The 23,393-nt window shown below is 34.3% G+C and overlaps 3 protein-coding genes across 4 annotated transcripts in view; 1 reads left to right on the forward strand and 2 right to left on the reverse strand.

The window, feature by feature from the left end:
- LOC121738625 (sodium channel protein Nach-like) overlaps nt 1–3,315 on the reverse strand; it is a 75,755-nt gene extending 72,440 nt beyond the window's left edge. The window contains exon 1 of the mRNA XM_042130811.1: nt 3,236–3,315. The gene's annotated coding sequence lies outside the window, so the exon portion shown is untranslated. The remainder of the gene's footprint in view (nt 1–3,235) is intronic.
- Nucleotides 1,968–14,930, reverse strand: LOC121738627 (peptidoglycan-recognition protein LE-like). 2 transcript variants are annotated; one of them, XM_042130814.1, is made up of 6 exons: nt 14,501–14,930; nt 13,835–13,999; nt 13,157–13,345; nt 12,238–12,389; nt 8,831–9,607; nt 1,968–1,977 (listed from the first exon to the last, which is right to left on the reverse strand). In XM_042130814.1, exons 1-5 carry the CDS (start codon nt 14,865–14,867, stop codon nt 9,206–9,208), a joined length of 1,275 nt encoding a protein of 424 aa, XP_041986748.1. In that variant the 5' UTR covers nt 14,868–14,930; the 3' UTR covers nt 1,968–1,977; nt 8,831–9,205. The 2 variants fall into 2 exon arrangements, with proteins under 2 accessions (XP_041986748.1, XP_041986749.1); XM_042130815.1 differs by lacking the exon at nt 13,157–13,345.
- Nucleotides 14,931–17,022: 2,092 nt separating this feature from the next.
- LOC121738659 (putative peptidyl-prolyl cis-trans isomerase dodo) lies at nt 17,023–21,420 on the forward strand. The gene is made up of 4 exons (XM_042130866.1): nt 17,023–17,114; nt 17,414–17,514; nt 19,669–19,884; nt 21,158–21,420. The coding sequence occupies exons 2-4, from the start codon at nt 17,457–17,459 to the stop codon at nt 21,376–21,378; spliced, it is 495 nt and encodes a 164-aa protein (XP_041986800.1). The 5' UTR covers nt 17,023–17,114; nt 17,414–17,456; the 3' UTR covers nt 21,379–21,420.
- The last annotated feature ends 1,973 nt before the right edge of the window (nt 21,421–23,393 follow it).

Below are 23,393 nucleotides of genomic sequence, written 5' to 3' on the forward strand. Positions count from 1 at the left end.
CATCTATTGCCGAATAGCGGCATTAATATTAAATTGAAAAAAATATTATCAGCAAGTTACCATGAAAGATTATACTCAAGTAGGTTAATAGTGCTACAGATTTTTTGAGTAAAATATATGAGAGAAAACATATTCACATGAAAATAACTTTCTATCAAGATAAACCTTGCTATGGCATTTAGTTATCAAGCGACATCTAGTGTCAAATAGTTTAATTTAGTGTTTTATCATTTTGTAATTCTCGTTTTTCATATAATATTCCTGAAAACATTTATTATAATATACCTAAAATACGAAAATCTAATCATATAACGTATTTTTTTCCTGTTTTAATTTGATAATGTTCAAAATAATACAAGGATTTATACATTTTTAATGATAAGGTTAATTATACGTCTGACGATAATCGTCAAATCGTCACGCTATAGGAAATATATAATTGAGGTCATTAACAATCTATTAAGCGATCTCTATCATTTTCACATTAATCTAAATCACATTTATAACTATTTTAGTTATAAATATTATCTTTAGATACAAAAAATATAAACTACCTAAATGGCGCCCGCAACTTCGTTGCGCCAAAATCCGTTTACCACGCGGGAACCGTACATTTTCCGGGATAAAAATTATTCTTTGTCCTTTCCCGGGCCTCAAAGTATCTCTATACTAAACAGCAAAATCGGTTCAGCGGTTTGAGCACGAAGAGGTAACAGACAGACAGATACACTTTCGCATTTATAATATTAGTATAGATTATATTTCATTGTTCCTTTTTATATTTAATAAAAAAGCAAATGAGAGGTGTCAAGGGATGGAATGAAGTTCCTTTCGATTAATTAGTGAAGGAATTGCAATAAAATTTATTTAAACGTCCGGTAGATCTTATTCGCTGTTTATTCTCAAAAACGCTATCTAGTTGACGCCGGAATACTATCAATCTGCCCCTACTTCGCAGATACTAAAAAAAAGTGTCGTTACAAATTTTCTCGTCTAGCCCCCTTTCGCAACGCCCGATAAGGAACTTCGTTCCAATATTTTTTTTTTATATTTAACAAAAGGCTTTGAAACTTCTCGAAGTGTGCTCCGCGGAGCCCTGGGGCTCCACAAAGACCTTGTAGGCTCTCCGCGATACATATATTGTATTTACCGATTTCATCAGACACCAGCATGGAGAAATTTAATTCTAAGACAAAACATTCTTAATTTGAGGTGGTACGTCAAAAATTTCAATTTTTTAAAAGGGCTCCGCCGACCGGCACCGAAAAGTTCGAGAACCACTGGACAAGGCCGTTTTTAAAAAGAATTAAATCAAAGAATTCTATTTAAATAGAAGTTTTTGAATTAAATAGACAAAATAATTAGAGCGTAGAAAAGAGAATAGCGTGGGTAGAAATTAACATCTCTTCGTATATAAAATGATCTTCACGTGAAGTTAAATTACAGGTAACTATAACATAATAAAACGGTTAAAAAACGGTTAAAAACACTGGTATATATTCTATGCACAGATGATTATTATTCGTTTTTATTGGCCATATGGTTTAGACCAGCCTTTCCCAAAGTGGGCGATAACGCCCCCTTGTGGGCGCTGAAGGCCTAAATAGGGGCGGTGTGGGACCAAGAAAAAAAGGGGGCTTTGTGGGTGATTAGTAATATAATTTTATCTTGATGCATGGGAATATGCATGAAGATAAAATTATATTACTATCACATTAGTTTTAATTTTTGACTAGCAAGTATTGGAGGCGACTTCACAGTATTTAAATATTTTGTTAAAACAAAAATCCCAGAATTCCGGGATTAGAAAAAATTTGGGAAAACAAATTTGGTAATGGTAAAAATATGGTTTGAAAACGACTAATTTAGCATTTGGTATTTATTTTTATAAATATTTGCGACAAAAGCCCCTTAATTTAAATAAAGATAAGAAAGTGGGTTAAACAGTCATGGGGGCGCAAAAAAATAATTTATATACTCACCCCCGGTTTAGACCAAGCGAACATAATATTTTTGAAAAGGAAGGAAAATTACTATCATAACTGATATTATTAATACGAAAATGTGACATCGACAAACAGAGAGACAGATAGACTGTCTCTCTGTCTGTCTATTACCTTTTCACGCTGGAACTGCTGAACCGATTCCGACGATTTTTTTTATATATTTTGAAGAACGGGGACGGTTTTAGCTTTTTTTGTCCCGAAAAAACGTATTCGGCGCAATAAATGAATTTCTAACAAGTTGTTAGAAATTCATTTATTGCGCCGAAACAGGTTACAGGTTGCAATTAAACTTTCCGGCCCGACAGATCCTTAAAAATAAAAATACACGTATTTTTTCTTTTTAATTAAATAATCACTCCAGTACCAAAATGTTGAGAAATAGCTTCCGAAAGCTATAAAAAACACCACAAGTAATGGACCCCCGATCATACCCACCGCCGCGAAGTGATCGTTATGCATTGATTTTAAGTGGGATAGAATATTTTATTGTAAAAAAATTAAAACCCTATTTTTTTGTTAAATGGACTCTCCCAATGATACCTAAGCCCTAAAAAACTTGGTTTAATTGCACCCTGTATAATGCGCATACAAGGTTGCACAACACAAATAAAAAACTTGGTGTTATTTTTTTTAATTTTAAGCTTATAATAATTTCAATAATTTAATGCATTAACCGTCATTATTCACGTTTTGTGAGTGTGGGAATTAAACTATTAGTACTTTTATCGAAAACTTATAAAAATAAATGGTTTTATTTAAATAATTTTATATTCACACCAAAATAGTCTGTCGCTAAAGCTGATACTACAAAGAGCAATTATATAATGAATATACATAGTATAATTCTCCATTTAATGATATAAAATATACATTGGTATTATAAATGTATCATACCATGCTGTAAGCTTCAGCCAAACACAGTTTAAACTACTTATTCCTTAGCACCAAAAGATGTTGGAAAAGCGGCAGTTAAAAAAATATTAAAAAGCTATTATGTACTGTTCTTTGCAGCAACTGGCCCATGATACATTTCCACTGTATCTTCTGTGTCGCCAGGATCGACAGCGGTATCCAACCACGAAAACCCTTTGATATGATCTCAGGGAGCCCGAGGGACATGCTAAATCTACCTTTGAGCCCGCAACTTCAAATCAACCATAACTTACGCACAGCTAAATTTAAAGTTTAGCAAAATCGCAAAAGCATAAAAATCTAGATAAAATATTCACCCTTGTATTCAATTACTACACAACTCCTATCTGTCCACGAAGACACATTAAATCAACAGAATTTATAACAGTCTGCGCTAATTGTGCATTTCAACACAAAAAGTCAATAAATATTGAACTAATGACAAACAACTGCATAAGTGCATTAGCTTAATTATTCAGAGCTCCATTATCGCATTTTCATCTCTTTCGCACAGTACAAGCTAAAGTGAGATAGAAACAAAACTAGTCAATCAAAACGCTCGCTAGATGGCAGTTTTTCGAAAATTACTGGCATTATGAAGGTTTTATCTTTATTAACGTACAATCAGAGAAGTTGATTCCTAGGCAGATGGGGGACCTACGTCGCATTACGTCAAACCCGGCCGACAGATTACAATACGACAGTATATATTAAGTCTATGCAATTAACATTGAATTGAAATGATCCGACCAAATGACGTTGGTCTGTCAACTGCCTCAATCAATTTCCTCAATAGTACATTGTAGATATTTTAATAGCAAAAAAATTATTTGTTTTGTATAAAAAATATTTATATGACTTGACTTGAGCTAACTTCTAATTCTTTAAAAATCTATATTATTAACATACGCGACATATTATGAGTTTGTTATTATAACCAATTGTGTATGTTCAGAAATAGCAAAAAAGTATTAAAATGGGCATCAAAAATATAATAGAATAAATATCATGCGGTAAAACCATCCCGCAACAAACTTCGTTTTATGGAAATAAAGACATTAGATATTATCTATACTGACGAAAAAAGCTTGCTCAGCTCACAGTATATATTATGTCTATGGCTCAGCTTTACTGAAATACAATATTTATATTGCAAGCGTTATTATTGATTTTTATGTAAATAAAGCAGAATTTAGCAGAACATTCGCACGCAATAGTTAGTTTAAAGAAACTTTCATTTTATTTGATAACTTGTAAAATTGTATTATCAACAAACTAAATTAATATAAGTAATATTAATACAAATTTTTAACAGGGAAACACATGAAAATCAGTATAATTTTCTTTGCGGTAAGCCATTTTTTCAGGAACGATTACAATAGAATAACTACTTCTGTATCTTAAATATCTTTCAGCAAATCTTGTATTATCTTAATATCTTTCGTACGTATAGGTGCACACAGCAGTAATATAACGTTATAAAAATTGTGTAATACGATAACAGTAACTTTTATAACAGCGTGTAACATACGCTACAACATCGTCTAGAAATAAACGTGTCTTTTATAATTACTAAAAAAACGTGGGACAACAAATGTTAAGCAACAGTATGTAACGTTATACATATAATAACTGCTGTGTGGGTGCACCTTATTAACTGATATAGTTATTCGCTGTGCATACATGTTTATATTAAGGCTCCATTTATATGCGTCCGCCCGAACGCGCGGTTTGGCGGCTACACCGCGAGAATGTAAGGGCCTTCGCCTACTGCGATTTTAGTAGCGATGCTGTCGCGCGACCATCAAGCGCACGACTGTATCGCTACTAACACGCGTTAGTCGCATTTGGAACTCCATAAAAACACAAAGCTGTATCGATGTAAATATGCGACAGTATCGCTACAAAAAGTCGCAATAGGCGCACCGCCTATGAAAGCGACCGCGCCGCTATTTGAATAAATCGTTTCATACTTTGCTTTCGATCTCGTGTTGCAGCCAAACCGCTCGTTCGCGCGGACGCATATAAATCAAACTAAGATTGCCAAGAAACAAGGTGAGTTGTATAGTTAATTTCGCCAGCCAAACAATACATTCAAGTACTTCACAATAACATAAAACAAGTTGACAAAATAACATTCGCTTTGCAGAAAAAAGAGTTTTCGTTCACAGTTTTTATTTCAGACTTTACAATTATAATAATTATAAGACAAACTTATAACAAATTGATAATTACACTTTCTTTAATTATTAACGATAACAATCAAATTGTATATTATGTTGTAAAAATATAATTTTATACAATGTATAAAAAACTTAACACCATTAAGTAACATTCAAATAATGGTCCGAAACTGGACTAGAATGGGCAGAAACGAAAGTGTCGCATGTAGATTTACAGTCATTCATAATAATATTATATTGATTCAAAGGCAGATGGCAGACCTACGCAATGAGGGTATTTGATATTACATTTGCCACCAGTATGTAGCCTTAGGGTCCATCGGTAACCTAAACCTAAGTATTTAAAAGTTTTATTCTTTGAATTTTAATTATATTATTTATGACACAGGATATAATAATTTTATAATAATTACACAGAAGTAAACAAACAAAAAAATAAAAATCTAAGTAAAAAAATAAATGCCCTCCAACAACAAAAAAGTATAGTATTATATTACAAAAAAAAAATTAGAGTGCCAGTAATAAAAACAACGTCTACCAAACAAGTGCCTATAATTTAACTGTCTTTCATTTTCTTATTGGTATAAAATGCCATTTTAATACTATACACTTATATGCTAAGTACTCACATACGGTTTTGCTCGATAGTTTTACTCCAAATCGAGCAATAACCACCGTGTGGACCGCAAAACTGACAGCTCGAGGGCTCGCTTCGAGCCGACTCCAATGGAATTAAATATGTCAAATATGTAATTTCCTTCGATTCGGAGTAAAACTATCGAGCAAAACCGTATGTGAGTACTTAGCATTACAAGGTGTGAAAAAAACTAAGTGATAATACCTTAGGGTGTGTATGAGTCGCCTATATAGAGTTCGCTGTGAAAGTAGGAGCGCTGAAAACTTTTCTATGGAAAAAATCATGGCACTTGCCCATGCAAATCACAAATAAAAATTTGCTCTTTCAGCGCTACTACTTAGCGAGTTATATTCTTTAGATCATTAAGAACAACACTGCATTCATAATTTAACAAAAAAAAGTTCAGTTAGGTTAGGTTACAAATGCTCAACAGCGACCATATTATAGGGAACACATACAAACACTAAAGTATATCACTTAGTTTTGTTACACCCTGCATAACAATATAAAAGGCAACTTTTGTATCTTTGTATGGCAAACAACTAAATAAAACGTATATACTATAAGTAATATATTATATACAAAAAACATGTATCAACAAATAATATAGTAAGTATCACATTTTATATCTACACTAAGTGCTAAAAGAACTACATAACAATTTCACCGTAACTAATTTTGTTGTTTCCCATAACCCTTATAACAAATTGTCGCATCATGTTTCAATTATTAAATAATCGGCCAAGTGCGAGTCGGACTCGCGCACGAACGGTTTCGTACCGTTATAGAGCGAAAATAAGGAAAAAGTTGTGTTTTTGTATGGGATTAATTATTATTTTAAAATAAAATAAATAAATTATTAATTATTTATTTTATTTTAATTTTATTATTTAATGTTAAAGTACACAGTCTATATTATTATGTTGCCATTATGGGTTACGGGCCAAAAAGACCAAAAAAAATAATGTTTGTTGTATGGGAGCCCCCTTTAAATATTAACTTTATTTTGTTTTTAGTATTTGTTGTTATAGCGGCAACAGAATAACACAATCTGTGAATAATTTCCAAAGTCTGCCTGCCTGGAGACAGACAGACAGACGGACATACAGATGGACAGACATCAAAGTCTCAGTACAGTTTTTACCTTTTGGGTACGGAACCCTAAAAAAGTTAAAATATTAAAATGTTTTTAACACTATTTGATGAAATTAGATTTTCATCTAATTTTATCTCAACGTAATTTAAAAGAAACCTAAAAAGTAAAAACCGAAGATCCCTTAATTCATAAACTTATTAATATTTTGTAAGAATAATTTTAATATTGTATAGGTATATATATAATATATAATGTGCTCTATTAAATCATGATTTTACTATTATAATATAATTTAATTTATAATATATAAAATTCTCGTGTCACAATGTTAGGCCGCGTACTCCTCCGAAATGGTTTTACTGAGTTTAACCAAATTTTATATGCATATTCAGTAATATGCTTATAAAATTTTAGTTTCATGTTATGTACCTATAATATAGACCTACTGAGGTCTGAGAATCGGCTTCTGGCTACTTTTTATATTGATAAGTGCATTTGTTGAATAAATAATAGTAAATTATTACTACTTGAGACTGACGGCGACCATTATTTGTGCGACGGGATAGCGATGGACGTTGCCATGGTGACATACTTATTTAGTCAATTAAATAGAATAATAATATGGGCGAAATACTTTATATGGCAAAACAACGTTTGCCGGGACAGTTAGTTAATATATAAGACCATACAACAATACTTAGGCACTTTATAAAGCATATAATGCATTTACATAATATGTATATCACAATTCAATTTGACGTTGAATGATGAAAAGAGATCTGATAATTCAAAATAACAAAAAATGATTGGGTTGCACCAGAGGCGTGGTTAAAGTTAAAGTTATGGTCATAGTTACGGCTAACTTTAACTTTAACCTTAACTTTGACCCATAAAGTTAATATACCTAGCGGAATAGAGAAACAATTAGGCCTGAGTAAGAGAGATGTCACTATCACTAACACTGCGTGGTAAAAAGAGACGTGTAATACATGACAGCAGTACTCTTTTTTTGACGTCCAGTCGGCACGTGCCGCACGTTGACAATTTAATCTCATAGAATTCATGTTCAATCATGCTTGTGTAAGAGTATACGTACACATATTTTTCACACAGATGAAAACCAATTTTGGGTTCGTTTGACAGCTAGAGATTGTTGCTCTATTCCTCTAGGTATATTAACTTTATGCTTTGACCACAGAATTTGACAGATGACAGCTGGTCCGACAAGGCTATAAATGAACGTGGGCGGGGGCGCTGCTGGTAAAGGAGAACTGTCAAAAATGGCGTTTTTGTATGATGACAGCGTTAGTTCCTTTTTTCGCTACGTTCATTTAAAACCTTGTCGAGCTCAGGGTTATGGTTAAATATGGCGTCCATTTTTTACTTTAACCAAAGATTTGACATTTTGAATTGTAGTTATAGTTAAAGTTACAGTTATAGTTAAAGTAAGTTGGTGCAATCCACCCTAAGAAAAACACTTAAAAAAATGTTTTTAAAAACCTACAACTTACATATAATTATATTAACTTATCACTTATCAGTACTTTATAGATTTATAAAATTTTATAATGTTGGTTATATAATATACATATACAATAAATGGATAAAAATTTGGAAAAAGGAAATCTTTCCCCAACATACTAGATTGTCAAATCTAAATGACAGCTTAACAATATAGTTCAAACATTTTATTTACATACTTAGCTACAGAAATATTGAGTCAGAAATCAGAATCGACAATATTGTTGTAATTTGGCACATTTTTGAGCAAAATATGGTATTTAAGTGTCTCAACACACTAGGCCGAAAAAACGCGGGCCAAGTTCGGTATGATTACGCCTGCAATGTAGTTAAAATTACTGATAAGTGATTTTGACACACCATGCAGAAATTACGTCGCGTTATATTGTATGCGTAGCGCATTGCAAGCGTAATCATGCCAAACTTCGGCCGCGTTTTTTCGGCTTAGTGTGTTTAGACACTAACAATCAACAACAATAAATCGCGTTATGACATAATTGACAACGTCTCACAAAGATATTTTGGTGCGGGTGTAAATGTCATGTAAGCAGCTGCTCTATTTTACACCTAAGTACATTTCTGTCCATGTATCCGAAAAATATTATTTTCACAATGTTTTGTATGCTTACGGTAAATATATTCACACTTAGGGAATCGAGAAGACATTAACATAACGATCTGTTTATCAAATAATCTTCCGAATTTCAGCTAAAATAACTATAGATATTTGTTATAGCTGTTTACGACCCACGCGCCAAAAATCCAAAAATCAAAAAGTGTAATATCACACAATTTCATTGTTAATTTATCTGTCTTCTATAGCCTAATCAACTCAACCACTCTGTAGGTTTTACAACAAATCTTTTACATCCGTATCATTCTTAACAAAATGGGGCCATTCCTTAATAATATCCATTACTTTATCACCTGGACTTAAGGTAGACATGAGTTGTCTATGCGCTAACAATTTGTAGTCTTTGGATATCTTTCCCAGTTGGACGCCTTGTTTAATAATCTTTTTGCATGCCTCCACCTGCTGTTTCGGTGGTTGATCGTTATTGAAAGTGCCAACAAAAGCGATACCTATGCTGAATTTGTTGTAGTACTTAGTGTGAGCACCTTGGTAGTCCCAACCTCTACCGTAGTAGACGGAGCCGTCGCCTCCGACTAGATAATTGTAGGCTATGTCGTCCCAACCCCGAGACTCTATGTGAAAGCTCTGTATCAGTCGCACGCGCAGCACACACTGGCTCTGAAACGTACAAAACCACAAATTTTTACTCAGATCTGCACGCTTATAGAATGGCCTTAGAAAAAGTTTATCTTTTAAATAAAATTCTCGTGTCACAATGTTAGGCCGCGTACTCCTCCGAAACGGCTTTACTGATTTTAACCAAATATATGCATATTCAGTGGGTCTGAGAATCGGCTACTGGGTACTTATTATATTGATAAGTGCATTTGTTGAATAAATAATAGTAAACTATTAAAACTCGAGACTGACGGCGACCATTGTTTGTGCGATGGGATAGCGATGGACGTTGCCATGGTGACATACCTATTTAGTCACTTCAATAAAATAATACGGGCGAAATACTTTTTATGGCAAAGAAACGTTTGCCGGGACAGCTAGTTTCTATATGAAATAGTCAACATAACATCATAATAATATATTAGTAACAAACTTGGAAATAAAGATTTTGATTGATTGATTGACTACTTTGTCCCTAAATTCACATTTCTACTCACGACCACCGTGCAAAGTAACGAAATTACAAAAATACATGAGCAAACAAATACTGTGTTGTCTTTGGCTTCATCGTAGTTGAGTTAAAACTTAAGTAATTTATTATTTTCTAAGCGCTGAAGGTGGCTTTCCGATATTTTCCGCAAGCAATGTACCTAATAGAAAAAAATGTAATGGGCATTGTCCAAAAAAAATCACATGTACTTTTTATATTTTTTTTTTTTGTTAAAATAGGGTATTTTAAGAATATAAATTAAATAATTTTGAAATTCATTGGCTAGTTTTTTTTTCAATAAATTTTTAAAGTTTCGCTCTGACGTCATCATCGGCGGCTAATTGACCTCTGTAGTATGTTTTAAATTTCCTTTCAATCTTATTTATAATGGCTGGTTCGTCAAATGCAAGTTCCCATTATGTGAACGCTGATACGAGAAGCTTACCAATCCAACCAAACCTCGAAATGTTTTTGTAATGAGCAAAATTAAAAAAAAATAGACAATCCCCATTTATACGACATCAGATTAGAAACCTCAAAAATAACAGTATTGATCCAATATTTAATTATTGTTATTATACTTATAAACCTTCCTCTTTAATCATTAAAGAAAACTGCATCAAAATCCGTTGCGTAGTCTTAAAGATTAAAGGGAACAAAGGGACATGAGGACAGAAAAAGCGACTTTGTTTTATAATAAACTAGCTGTTGCCCGCGACTTCGTCCCCGTGGACTTCAGTTTATAGCGCGCGATGTCAACAAAATTTGTGTCAAAAGCTTTTATAAAAAAACCCTGGTACCCCTTAAATCAAAACAGCTGTGCAGTGTGCACATAATATTTCATTTTTAAAATTAAACTTTATATTTTATGCCAAATTTTAAAGCTTATTTAGCCCCCAATTACCTACACAACTTTGCCCATAAACTATTTATCATTAATGTTACGTCACTGTATATAATATAAAGTACTGATTTACTAAATAACGTAAAAAACAATTAATAACAATCGAAACTCGAACGTATGATGATACCACGTCTTATAGAAAGATGTTGGGCAAGCGTTAGCGCGATGTAAGAGACGCACGGCGCCATCTAGTACGAATTTTTGGGACTAACTTAATTTGAACAAATTTTCGTATTTTCACCCCCTTACAACCCTTTTTTCCAGTAAAAAAGTAGCCTATGTCCTTTCTCAGGCTTTAGACTATCTGTATACAAAATTTCATTACAATCGGTTCCGTAGTTTTGGCGTGAAAGCGAGACAGACAGACAGACAGACAGACAGAGATACTTTCGCATTTATAATATTAGTATATTATAAATGCGAATATATAATATTAGTAAGCAACTTCCGTCGCCTCTATCATTATCCAAAACCTAACTATGATAAATATAGGTGTTTTTTATATTTTTATAATAGCTAGGTAAAGTATAGGGTGCCGTGACAAATTATTAGTACGCCATTAAATAGTTAGTGCGCCGCAGGCGTGACGTGGGAGAGCCATGCTTCGGCACGAATGGGCCGGCTCGACCGGAGAAATACCACGTCCTCACAGAAAACCGGCGTGAAACAGCGCTTCCGCTGTGTTTCGCCGAGTAAGTGAGTTTACCGGAGGCCCAATCCCCTACCCTTTTCCTTTCCCTACCCTCCCCTTATTTCCTTCCGTACCCTCCCCTATTCCCTTCCCTACCCTCCCCTATTACCCCTTAGAAGACCGGCAACGCACCTGCAGCTCTTCTAATGCTGCGAGTGTCCATGGGCGACGGAAGTTGCTTTCCATCAGGTGACCCGTTTGCTCGCTTGCCCCTTTATTTCATTAAAAAAAAAATAGGCTGAAAAAGATTGGGAACCTTTGGGAACCCCTGATGTAGACTGTAGGCAAACCTATATCCTACATACTTCAAGGTTTATGCTTCATTAAACAATGAAGGCGCTTATCTTTAAATGCAAAAGTCTGTCTGTCTGTAAGCTGTTAAGCTCTAACTGCTAAGCCGATTAATGTAAAATTTGGTGTGTTCAAAACTGTTAACCAATCAACAACACTATTGAAAAGATAAACTCTAGACAAAAACCCACTTCTGACACTAGTACCCAAGAGTAAAATAGAACCTTCTTTTTGGGAGTCGCTCAGTATCTCACCTGGGTATAACAGCTCTCCGTGGCTGTGTGGGCTATTATGACCCAGGGTGCGGGCAATGTCAACTTAGTCAGTTCTTTTTCGACCGGCTGAGCCAGCCACTCCGTTCTTGACACGATTCTAAGCACATCTGGTGCTATAATCAATGGATCAGCTGAAAACGTTAAAATCTTTGATTAGGATCCTTGGATATTTGTTGAAAGTTATGGTTTTATGCCATTCCAAAAATATAAGCAACAATTCGCACAGAAAATCTACTTGTTTTGTCTAGCACATTATTATTATTATTAAAAAAGAAATTAAAGAAAAAAATTATAAATATATTACAATCTGGAAATAACAATCCCTGTGTAAGGGGGAACATATTATAACCTACTCCCTTTTGGAAGTCGGTTAAAAAAATATATAATAGGAACTCTTCTGCACTATTATAGCTTAATTAGATAACTATTTGAAAATGCGAATTATGTTTTATGTAAATTTTATGAATTATGTATTGTTTATATTTTTAAGTTATTAATGGCAAAATGTTAGTATGTTTGATTAATATTTAATAATAATAATTATTAAATATTTAACCACTATGTATGTAGTTATTGGTTAGAACAAAATCAAAAGATGTATACTCCACTCGGGCTAACTTGTCGCTAGCGGTCATTGACTCCCTGTCAAAAACTTGTCAGTTTCCATATAAAACCATGATTGACAATATCTGACACTACAGTATTAATCGCGGTTTATATGGAAAATGACAAATTTTTGACAGGGAGTCAACGACCGCTAGCAACATTTAATTTGCATTTAATTTGTATTTCTCAGCTAATTCTAACTTAAATCAGCAACATTAAAGCCATCATGCTAGGGAATGTTTACATTTAAATCAAAATGTATTGAAAATTGTGTAGACGATGATAATCATACCTTCCTTGTGCATGCAAGTTTTAATAACACGGTTGTCATGCATTTCATTCTTGATGATTCTCCCATTCTCTGCCGCATTTTTGGTTAGTAACAAGTAGAAAATCAGCAAAAATGTTAATGGAAACAGGATGACTGACACAATAATGGCATGTATATTGTCATAACAGTAACCCACCACCATGGATGGTGCTGAAATAAACATCTGATTGTTTAATTCTTACAATGGCATTTCCATTCACTGAGTTATTTTAAAAAAAAGCCCATACATTTTGTTAAAGTCTGCATACTTTAATAATTAATAATCATAGTCTCTAATGATCTCTCTACTTAACATTATTTATTTTGTTGCTACTTGCTTCATAAATAATCATAATTCAAGCAAATCAGCTTTTGTTGTACTTTCATCTTGTTTATAATTTATAAAATAATTATGCTCCTCAATAGTAAATAACATAATATAAGAAGTTAGGAATTTAAAATAGAGTTTTATATTAGTACAGCAAAATATGCCTTCAATAGATTTAAATTGAATTTCTATCTACCTTTTTAATATTATTAAATAAGAATTGAATTTTTTTTTCAGACATAATTAATTATATGTCTGTAAGCAAAAATGAGATCAAACACAAAATAAACTGAGAATCAAACTTGAATTTGAAACATTTAAAAAATACTTACACGCTGTCACATTGGGTGTGTAGTCTGGTGAATTTAATATTTTTATATCATCTTCATGATTATTTTGTACAAGTAATATTATTGCTAGAAGTCCACCGAATACTGAGATACAGATTGCCGAGAAAGTTACCTTATGCCATAAGAGAATTTGTATTCTCTTTTCTGCTGTAATAGGAATAAAATGAAAATTAAATTACATTGAGTTACAGCAGATCTGGAGGTCTAATGGGGATTAATGTCTATTCATTTTATGAAACAAAAAGTTTTAATTTTTTAATATAATTGTAGAATGTTTTAAATATTAATTTATTAAGCAACATAAGCATTTACAACTTTTTAGATATGGTGACAATATTTAGCAAACTTATTTAAAGCTTCATGATTTTTGATGATTGTTTTATGACTCATTCCATTCAGTCTTATCAGCTTTGTTTAAGCTTTGGGTACATCCCCATTATTACATTTTAGATAATATTATAGTTGTTTTCTAGAAAAAGAATACGAGAATTACCTTATTCGATTATTACCTAATTTGATTCTAACAAGATGAGGTTGTTGATGACAATACCCATCAAGCCCCCAGCGGCCACAGGCGGCCGTGTAACAATTGAATATCTATTGTGTCTGGATTTCCCACGATCGAGGTATTACATTACGAATACTTACTATTTGCAGTATGTTTGGTTAGCGAGGCGACTTCGGCTTCTGTTTTGTTATACGCAGGGTTGTCTACTCCAGACTTGTTTATTACTTGCTTGATAGTTACTGGCCCATTGAAGTATGTGTTGTTACCAAACTGGACGTTGTCCGAATTAGTTATGGCTACGCTCCCGAATACGGGCACTTCAGACTTTTGTATTAAATTATTTGGTAAATCGGGCACACTTACAGTCTTCGATACGTCGTGCTTATCTTGCTCAGTGTCCGATTCTGTGTCACTCACTTCTGTAATTTGTATAGCACCTATATCCCCAGAAACTTTGGCACCAACGTTCTCAGAGCGAGCAGTTGACGAATTCACTGTCAAAGCCATCACTGTTACATATTTACACAATTATATTTTCATATCAAAAAGTTATAACAAGATTCCAAACGATTGAAATAGATATTGCCAAGGTATTTTATTGGAAGAAACAAGGAAGAAAGCACGTCAGTTTGTCGCCTGTCAATTGTCATATTATCAGAAGATAAAAATGACTTATTATGGCACTCAGCCTTTTAACCATGGCCAGTGTCAAGTTAAAATATGGTGGGATTTTTTTTTCGTAATTATTCAAAAAATTGGCCAAGTGCGAGTCGGACGCACGCACTAAGGGTTCATCCCGACTCTATGATATAATTTCCACCAAGAAGTTGCAGTACATTCAATATCATCCTTACTAATATTATAAAGAGGTGAACTTTGTTTGTTTGTTTGTTTGTTTAATTGTAATGAATAGGCTCAAAAACTACTGGACCGATTTTAAAAATTCTTTCACCATTCGAAAGCTACATTATTTACGAGTAACATAGGCTACTTTTTATTTTGGAGAATATAGGGTTCCGTAAGATATTTCAGTTTTTCGGAAACAACCAGAAAATTTACTTATTTTGCGTACGCTGCCTAAACTATAAAAGATAGAACTATACAATATTCTAAGTAAATGTAGATCTTATAAATATCTAAAAAAATGTTTGCGACACAATATACCTATCTATGTCAAGTGAGGCACAAACACCATTTTTTTATTTAAAAATCTTGTTTTTTTTTTGGACTACATTTAAACGCATTTATTTTACTCATGCTAATAATCCTTATCAAAATAAATAATTTCATCACTAAGTACAGTTCATGTAGATTATATTTGCTCTGTGAATGATTAAAATTGGACGTTTGGTTTATAAGTTATGGCGAAATTAAAATATTGCGATTTACGCCCGTTTCGAAGTGGGCGCTACCAATGCCACAGAATAGATAATAGTAAAATAATGTACCAATGCAGGGGTGCGCATACAATGCGCACATTGAAAAGGTCTACAGAAAACTCCGCGATGGTATTATTTTTTATGAAATAAGGGGGCAAACGAGCAAACGGGTCACCTGATGGAAAGCAACTTCCATCGCCCATGGACACTCGCAGCATCAGAAGAGCTGCAGGTGCGTTACCGGCCTTTTAAGAGGGAATAGGGTAATAGGGGAGGGCAGGGATGGGAAGGGAAGGGAATAGGGGAGGGTAGGGAAGGGAATATGGTAGGGGATTGGGCCTCCGGTAAACTCACTCGGCGAAACTCAGCGTAAGCACTGTTTTACGCCGGTTTTCTGTGAGAATGTGGTATTTCTCCGGTCGAGCCGGCCCATTCGTGCCGAAGCATGGCTCTCCCACGTATATATCTTATGAATATATCGCACAATAACATATTTTTTTGTCATTTACTTTTAACTTCAAATAATGGCTAATTTTCGAAGCGATTTTAACCAATACGGCAATAATGCTTATTCAATTAAATACTTTAAATACATTATTGATTATGGCCCTTTACAGCATAATTATTACGATTTTAATTTTAAATGAATATTTTCGAAGATACCGTATTACAGATTTAAAAATTGCGGGACGTACTTAAGTAGCAAAGAGTTAAGTAGCTTTTGCGGCTGTACCGACCTATGCGGGCCACGGGCCCACGGGTAGTAATGAATATAAATTATTTAAAATCAAACTACTGAATCGATTTTAAGCATTTTTTCAGTGACTCAGGCCATAATTTATTTTATACCCGTGCGAAGCCGGGGCGGGTCGCTAGTATTATATAAAAGCGGCGAGCACAGCCGAACTACTAGTCCTGTATAAAGTTTTAAAGCTTTCGTATGAAACATTGTAATAAAACAAATTACTACCTAATTAATAAAATATGTGGATTAAGTGCATGAAAAGAGTAAAAAAATCCCAGCATATTATATTATGCTTAGTACCCAGCGTAAAAACTGAAATGAATTCCAAATTACATTCAGATAAAATACCAAATTATACATTAATAACTAAATTGCTGATGCGGAATCCGAATGCAGTGGACGCACACCATCGGCATTTCGTAAATAACGACGCGCGACGCGACGCTCCGTCCGTCCCTGCGCTCCGATTCTGATCCATCATCCAGTGGACGCGCAGCCTTAGAAAATATATTTGTGCAAATTATTGGCAACACTCGTAATTGTTCCGCGTCGGCGCTTAGCGCGTTTTCAATTTTATAATTTTGTGCTTTCACAAATCTATTGCTTGAATTTATGGGGACGATTTAAGGTATTTAAGCATTCTCTTATTGTCAGTCTGCAGCGGCGACCTGCAATTTTAATTGTTACTTTATACCTATAAAACTTATTCAACTTTTCTTTATCAGCATCGCAATAATGTTATTCACCAATACTGATTAGAACCTCTAGAAGATCTTTATTGATTTAGCATTATAATAATTATATCGATTTCGATCAACGAATAGAATCTACCTGTCGGCAAAGAAACTAAATTTGAAACTTTTTGTGATAACTCAGTACTTAATTCTTGTAATTTTAAATGTGTCCTGATTTTTGTAATATTTGATGGCAGTTTTCCGGTCTGAGTGTTTGCAATCAACGAGACTAGCAGTCATGTCAGATGAAGAGGTGTTGCCGGAAGGATGGGAGGCACGCAAAAGTAGGAGTACTGGTAAGATATTCAAGGTTTTCCTTCTCCAAAGCCGGCGCCAGACATGGGCTTCAAAGTTTGAGAAAACTTTGCACAAATAGGAAAATGCCAGCAATAACTTTGCACAAATAGGCAAATGTCAGTGCCACACTTGGCGAATTTGCATATTTGATCACATGTCTGGCACCTGCATAAGCGAATCACTTACAAATACTTGCAATACACACTTGTTAGGTATAACTAAGAGGACCATATTATTATTATTATTTCCCCCCTTGAACGTCAGCAATCGGCTTAAACCATATTGTCTTGTTTTTAGCTGGACTGTCCCTTTATTCGATAGTCCGAACATTCGATAGTCGGGACACATAATCCTCCCATTTTCGCTTTAAATCCTTTAGAAAGCAGCCAAGTAATCTCTAATATGTTAGTTTACCAATTTGAATTAATGCTTTTGCTTGAAAATATGTTTTTCAGATTATAAATGCTGTCCTATATCAATAGCATAACATGCACTGCTCTCAAGCCATGAAAAATGTCAAAAAATATAAAAATGCTGACCAACAGTCATGCTCACCAAAATTTTGACAAAATCCCTTTTTGGTGAAAAATAAAAATGGTCATGCTAGATATAATTAAAATCCATACTAATATTATAAATGTAAAGTGTGTCAGTGGATTGGGCGTGAAGAGCTAACAGACAGACCCACTTTCGCAATTTATAATACTACGAGCTTTTGCCCGCGGCTTCGCTCGCGTTAAGAAGTATTATTATATACAAACTTTCATCCCCTATTTTAACCCCTTGGGGTTGAAATTTATCAAAATCCTTTCTTAGCGGATGCCTACGTCATAACAACTACCTGCATGCAAAATGTCAGCCCGATCGGTCCAGTGGTATGTTCTGTGCGTTGATAGATCACGCCTACGTCATAACTACCTGCATGCAAAATTTCATCCCGATCTGTCCAGTGGGCAGTGGGTTGGGCACATGCGTTGATAGATCACTATGTCAATCAGTCAGTCCTTTGAGTTTTATATATATATATATATATATATATATATATATATATATATATATATATATATATATATATATATATATATATATATATATATATATATATGTGTCCCTAGTGGGTGTGGCCTCTGCAGCCATTTCCCTCAAAGTCCTCTCTCGAAGTCATTGGCACTGTGCCCTTGTCCTCACACTCCCCTTGAACTCCTCTCTCGGAGTCAATGGCAGCAGCTCGCTGCGCCCTTGTCCTGACACTCACCTTGAAGTCCTCTCTCGGAGTCAATGGCATCTCCAAATCCCACTTCTGACACCAGTTGTTACGTGCTAGGGTTCGAGGATTTGGAGAGAAAGACCTGGTGACTCTCTTTAAGACTTTATTAACACTGCACTAAACACTAAGCCACAACACTTAGCACTAAGTCCAAACACTAATCACTAGGTCCAATCACTAAGCACTATCACTGTCCTAGGTCGTAGCCAAGTCGAAGGTTTCACTGGTTCACTCACTATTGATCACTTGTTGTCACTCCAAAATCGCCTTGATGATCGCTCGAACCGAACCGAACTGAACTGACGGGCCGTCTACCTGCGGCTTTTTATATGGCGAGACGAATTCCAGAAAGTTCCCGATTCACGTAAACAAGTAAACAAGTATGGGAACTTTCTAGGAGGCTCGAGCATGTACCACAATAAACATAAACAAGTAAACACGTAAACAAAATAAACCGGTAAACACGTAAACAAATGGACTTTTCTAGAAGGTTTGAGTATGTTCTTGCGCATCTCACTCCATAATACCAATATATTTTGAAAAATATAAACTTAAATAGCTGAAATAAAAGCTGCTAAATGATTTAAAATTTACCCTGTTGCTACTGTAGCGTCACCCTAATTTAACGCATTTCAGCGGACACTTTTTTCATACAGAGATAGTCCTCCTCCATCTACACTCCATATTAACAGTAAAAGATTGAACTACAGTGTTTCCTAAGATTACACAACTGTGAATGGTTAATTTCTGCAATCGTAATGAATTATTTACATCACCTTTTAAATTAAATATTTTTAATCTGAGTGTGTTAGTGCTCCGGCCTGTATGTTTACAGATAATGATGTAATTACTCAAATAAAATATTAAGTTATTTAAATTTTTTTAGGTATGACCTACTATTTGAATGTACACACCAAGACATCTCAATGGGAGACACCAACGGAACCTGCTCCATACGAGGACGACAACAGTGAGTCGGCAAAACTTAATGAAGTACAATGTAGTCACCTGTTGGTGAAACACAGCGGCAGCCGTCGTCCATCATCCTGGCGTGATGAGAACATTACACGATCCAAGGAGGAGGCACTGGAGATTTTAAATGGTAAGTATTTCTGAATTAAATCCACGCTAATATTATAAATTTGAAAGTGTGTCTGTCTGTTACCTCTTCACGCCCAAACCTCTAAACTATTTTTGCTGAAACCTGGTATGGAGGATTCATTTCTATTTATATAATATGTTACGCTCAAAGACCGAAAACGCTCAGTGAGCAAAAAATAGCTTATAACGCGTTGTGGTCACAGTGAAACAACCATAACGGGAAATTTGCGTTGTGGCTTTAATGATAACGGCCTCAAGTTAACACGCGTTCTGGCACTCACAAAATGTGCTCCGCGACAAAATCCGTAAGTGTTTGAACCTTGTAATATAATGAGTGATACGATGTTTACGCGAGTAAACCTAAGAAATCAATAAATCACAAAAAAACCATAACGCGAAATTCATGCCAGGGCTGATACATTATTAATTTTTCTTGATTTGTTCTTTGATATGCTTTTCATTTTTCTCGATTGATTAATCGTCCATAGGTATGGAAGATTAGGTACATTTGAATTACCATACATACTGCAAAATATTTTTTCTTTTACTAAATCACCTCATAACGTGTTTTTATAAAATATCCAAAGTTCCATTATACTATCCATACCAATATTATTACTGTCTGTCTGTCTGGTGCAATGTGTTGTTATTTTTTTTAATAAAAAGTAATCTGATCTTAATAAATAATAAAAATATAGTTTTATTTTAATTTAAATAATTGAAATACATATCATAATACTACCAGTTGATGCCCGCAACTGCGTTGCGCCAGACAGATAGACAGTAATAATATTATATAGTTCGGATAGTATCATGGAACTATGGATATTTTATAAATAATAATGATAAACACGTTATGCAGTGATTTAATAAAAGAAAAAATATTTTGTAATCAGCCACGACACGAATTTTGCGTTATGGTCTGTTTGTGATTGCCAGAACGCGTCGTGGCCGTTTTCATTAGTAGTAGCTGTTTCACTGTGACCACAACGCGTTGTGAGTTATTTTTCCGCTCACTGAGCTTTTTCGGTCTTTGAGCGTACTTAATTAGATTTTATATCCTTTTACTTTTCTTTGGCTTTCTTCCTTTTCTTTATTGCTTTAAATTTTTATCGTTTTCGGTCTTTGAGCGTACTTAATTAGATTTTATATCCTTTTACTTTTCTTTGGCTTTCTTCCTTTTCTTTATTGCTTTAAATTTTTATCTTTATTATATTTGATTTGGAATCTTACCCTAAGAGAAGCTCATTTTAACAATAGGTTTACTGTTTCAGAGTATCGTCGTCAAATTATGAACAAAGAGGCAACTCTGAGTGAACTCGCCAAACAATACTCTGATTGCTCATCTGCAAAACGTGGAGGAGACCTTGGCAAATTTAAAAGGGGACAGATGCAGAAACCCTTCGAGGAAGTCGCATTCTCTCTGAAAGTTGGCCAACTTAGTCATGCTGTGAGCACTGACTCGGGCGTTCACATCATACTACGTACAGCTTAAGGATTTTTTTTGCATTTGTTAAAATAACGCCATTATGACGAATTTATGTATTTCCTTTTATACTTGCTATACTATTGTGTTATTGTCATGAAGCTAATATAGAGAGGAGATGGCCTAAGCAACTGTGCACTGTGATTTTCAACTAGGTCCTGACGTCATCATTGTGGGCGGGGCTTAAGTCAGTACACTTTCAGCGTTTGTCAGGTGCACACGTAACGAGACTCCCAATAAATTAGTGTTTTTTGCGTTTTTAACAAGGAAAGGATGAAAGTATTGTGTTATATAATGTCGAAAACACTCAGACAGACGTTCTGATAATATAAATACCATCATATTTCATTTGTAAATAATTTTAAATGTAATTTACTTATAAAAGTTCTGGAACATTTTAGCTTTCAGCGTTAATTATACTACTTGACACTAGATGGCCAGACCTTTGAAAGATAATACAGACGTAAATGCTTATAATTTTGCATAAGTTTATTGCAATAATCATATTTGAATACTTAAAACCGTGATACACTTTGTCTTAAACACATTTAATAGCTAAAACCGTACTTATATAGCTTTTATTATCATATTACTTATAAAGCGCCATCTGTCGTCATCTTGGATAACTACTATGAACGTAACAAATATCCAGGGCCTTATTTAGAATTAAATTATTAACCGACTTCCAACAAACGAGGAGGTTGTATTTTTATTAAGTATCGCAATGACACTTTGTTTGCTAATGTTGATTGTTGACGCGCGCGGCTGATATTTGGCCAGCCGTAGGGTCGACAAACAAAAACGTTTTTATTTGCGGACATTTCTTTTAAGTTTTTGTTTTATTTTTTTGTGATATAATAGGTAATATGTGATATTATTATAGTAATTGATTAATAAAATAATAGCTGAATCACATTCATTGATAAAATATTACCACAAATCTTTTTCATGATAATTTTGGATTCGCTCAAAAATAAAAAAATAAAGTACTTAACTGAAAGAGTTGAAGCTGCCACGGGGTTGACCAAAAACAAGGTAATACCTTAAGGTTGGGTTGCACCAGAGGCGTGGTTAAAGTTAAAGTTATGGTTATAGTTAAGGTAAATTTAACTTAACTTTAACCTTAACTTTGATCGGAGAAATTGACAGGTGACAGCTAGTCCAACAAGGTTATAAATGAACGGGGGCGCTGCTGGTAAAGGAGAACTGTCAAAAATGGCGTTTTTTGTATGATGCGTTAGTTAGTTCTTTTTTTCGTCACGCGCATTTAAAACCTTGTCGAGCTCTATGGTCATGGTTAAATATGGCGTCTTGAAGGCGTCAATTTTTAACTTTAACCAAAGATTTGACATTTTGCATTGTAGTTAAAGTTACACTTAAAGTGAAAGTTAGTTGGTGCGACCCAGTCTTACGGCCGTTCCCAATATTTGATCTATCTCTGGTTTTGCCCTACTAGAGATAGGAATAGCTCACAATTGACATAAAATATATGTCTCTAATGTCTAATGTGAGCTATTCCTATCTCTAATAAGGCAAAACCAGAGATAGATCAAATATTGGGAATGGCCGTTAATGTACAGAATTGGTCGATTACTTACCTATAAATTAATGCTATCAGAAAATTTTGCTAACGCTACTTTTTTAGCATACAAAACTATCATTGCGATCCACCTCTCCCCCCTCCCTCCCCCCCCCTGATGTTGCGAGTGTCCATGGGCGACGAAAGTTGCTTTCTATCACCGGTGGTAGGCATCATGTAGACGTTCAGAGAACATTTGCAAAAATTTATTCTGAATAAAAAAGTTTGAGTTTATCAGGTGACTCGTTTACTCGTATGTCCCCTTATTTTACATTAAAAAATCGGTCAAAATACTAGTATGAGTACGTCCCATAATATTCAAGAATTTTGACATCTAGTGTTAGATAGCTTAACTACGTAGTAACATCAACATCGACCTAAGCTAGTAGTTTTGCTTTTAGCCGATAGATGAAAGATTGAAAAGTGGGCGGAGCTTGACACCCCC

Source organism: Aricia agestis, chromosome Z, assembly GCF_905147365.1.
Source record: "Aricia agestis chromosome Z, ilAriAges1.1, whole genome shotgun sequence".
Classification (NCBI taxonomy): domain Eukaryota; kingdom Metazoa; phylum Arthropoda; class Insecta; order Lepidoptera; family Lycaenidae; genus Aricia; species Aricia agestis.